Source organism: Mizuhopecten yessoensis, unplaced genomic scaffold (genome assembly GCF_002113885.1).
Source record: "Mizuhopecten yessoensis strain PY_sf001 unplaced genomic scaffold, ASM211388v2 scaffold716327, whole genome shotgun sequence".
NCBI lineage: Eukaryota > Metazoa > Mollusca > Bivalvia > Pectinida > Pectinidae > Mizuhopecten > Mizuhopecten yessoensis.
Genome location: NW_018480061.1, coordinates 181432 through 184122, shown reverse-complemented (window position 1 = coordinate 184122; position 2691 = coordinate 181432). Strand labels below are relative to the sequence as shown.

Here is a 2691-nt window from a genome sequence, read left to right as displayed (position 1 = left end):
TGAAAGGTATAGAATCTTTATATTTGGCTGGTGGCTTCCTTGGATAGAGTCCAACAAAGTTTGAGAATGAAAATTAGTTTGACCTTCTTTCAAGGTCACAGGGGTCAAATATGTCAAATGCTTCAAACGACTTCTTCTGAAGAACTTGAAGGTATAGAATCTTTATATATGATTGATGGCCTACTTACAAGGTCACAGGGAAAAATATGTCGAGCAACTTCTGAAGAAGAATCAAAAAGCATAGAATCTTATAATAATATTTTGCTCGTAGTTTTAACAGATGGAGCCAACAAAGTTTGCGAGGGAAATATTTTTAGTGCAATATAATATTTAATGAGAATATTTTGCTATGACTGCTTAAATATTCAGGTGAGCGATACAGGCCCTCTTGGGCCTCTTGTTTTTACATATTAGGGTAACTGAAGCACTTGATTTTTGACAACGAAAAAGGTGAAAAATAACACAAATAATAATGCGACAAAAAAAGAAGCACACCGAACCCCCATTTTTGTGGCTGTTTTAGAAAGAGAAACACATTTTCTTTTGATTCATTGAATACCAAAAAAAGTTTAATACAGGATATTTTTTATATCAAGCGTTTAATCTGCAAAAAATGGTGAAAAAAATTGCATTTTTCATTAAATGGGGTAACTAAAATCGCATTTCTGATCAAATGAATAAGATTAAGAAATTTTACTTCCATAATTTAAAAGAAAATAATATTTTTATCAATTCTACAAACATTCATACATATCTGATAACACACTTGGAAGAAATTGTATGAATTTGTTCTGCAAATGTTCAAAACCCTAAAATTAACCTAAAAAAACCTTTTGTGTTAAATTGGTATCTTTGACCGATCATAGCAAAAAAACGAACACACGACATATATTTGTTTTTGCATTTTCTACTATCCCATTATATCCTTTTTCCAAAAATCAATATAAGAAAAAAAGTTTAATACGGGAAAGTTTTTGACTTCTCGGAGTTGTACATCCTTAATTAAAATCAAACCCTAAAAATCCTGTATTCAACCCAAAATATCAAAGCATCTTTATGCAAAACTTCTGCCTACATTTGGATGTGAATTTCAAATTTCCTGCAAAAATTCAACACAACGTTGACTGACATAGCTGAATTTAACATATCTGATGTTCCTCCGTGGACCATTCCAATCCCTGATTTTAACTTTACATTACATGAGCGAGGGAAATGAAGTGTTATGCCTGAAGAACACAAATCCTCCTTTCGGGAATACATTTCGAATTACCCTTCTCAAACACAACTTTACACCGATGGTTCCAGAGAAAGTGGAAACAGCCTGCAGCACTGCTAATTCTTGCACTTCAGTTCGACTACCAGACACCCTCCATCTTTTCTGGCGAAGCATGCGTCATTGGTTTGGCCCTCGACCATATCAATGAACACCGCATTAAAAAGGCAGTCATTTGTTCAGACTATCTATCTGTCCTACAGAGTTTACAGTTACGAGATCCTAAAAACACACTCTTACAAAACCCTTGCTCTTCGAATATCTCGTATTTTAAAAAAGTCAAAAATAACTTTACTATATGATTCCGAGCCATGTCGGAATTAAAGGCAACGAATTTGTTGACAGTGAAGCAAAAAATGCATTAAATCTCCCAACAAACAAATATCAAACTACCATATACATATTTTAAACAAGTTATTCGTAGTCATTCAAAATGAATCATATATTCCTTATCTCTTTTATTATCTTAACCCCCTTTTTAGCTCACCTGGCACAAAGTGCCAAGTGAGCTTATGCCGTGGCGCGTCGTCCGTCCGTCCTCGTCCGTCAACTTTTCCTTTAAACAACTTCTTCTGAAGAACGGACAGGCCTAAAGTCATGATATTTGGCTGAAAGCTTTGTTGGTAGGAGCCCTACAAAGTTTGAGAACGAAAATGACCTTGACCTGATTTCAAGGTCACAGGGGTCAAATATGTCAAAAACTTCAAACGACTTCTTTCAAAGAACTAAAAGGTATAGAATCTTCATATTTGGCCGATTGGTTCATGGGATGGAGCCCAACAAAGTTTGAGAACGAAAATTACCTTGACCTACCTTCAAGGTCACAGGGGTCAAATGTTTCAAAAGCTTCAAATGACTTCTTCTGAAGAACTGGAAGGTATAGAATCTTTATATATGGCTGGTGGCTTCCTGGGATAGAGCCCAACAAAGTTTGAGGAAGAAAATTAGTTTGACCTACTTTCAAGGTCACAGTGGTCAAATATGTCAAAAACTTTAAACGACTTCTTCTGAAAAACTAAAAGGTATAGAACCTTAATATTCGGCTGGTCATTTCCTGGGAAAGAGCCCAACAAAGTTTGCGAATGAAAGTGACCTTGACCTACTTTCAAGGTCACAGAGGTCAACAACATTTTAATGGATTTGTTCTTAAGAACTAACAGGAATGGATTCATAAGATTTGGCTGGTAGCTTTTGGAATAGAGCTTACCAATTTGAGAAGGAAAATGACATTGACCTACTTACAAAGTCACAGGGAAAAATATGTCAAGCAACTTCTGAAGAAGAATCAAAAAGCATAGAATCTTATAATAATATTTTGCTGGTAGTTTCAACAGATGGAGCCAACAAAGTTTGCGAGGGAAATATTTTTAGTGCAATATAATATTTAATGAGAATATTTTGCTATGACTGCTTAAATA

General features: G+C 34.9%; 1 protein-coding gene across 1 annotated transcript in view; it reads left to right on the top strand.

The window, feature by feature from the left end:
* Positions 1 to 1295: 1295 nt before the first annotated feature.
* The window catches only part of LOC110443114, a 3329-nt gene continuing 1933 nt past the window's right edge, over positions 1296 to 2691 (top strand). The window contains exon 1 of the mRNA XM_021487116.1: positions 1296 to 1399. Within this exon, the coding sequence (XP_021342791.1) occupies positions 1296 to 1399 (104 nt within the window). The remainder of the gene's footprint in view (positions 1400 to 2691) is intronic.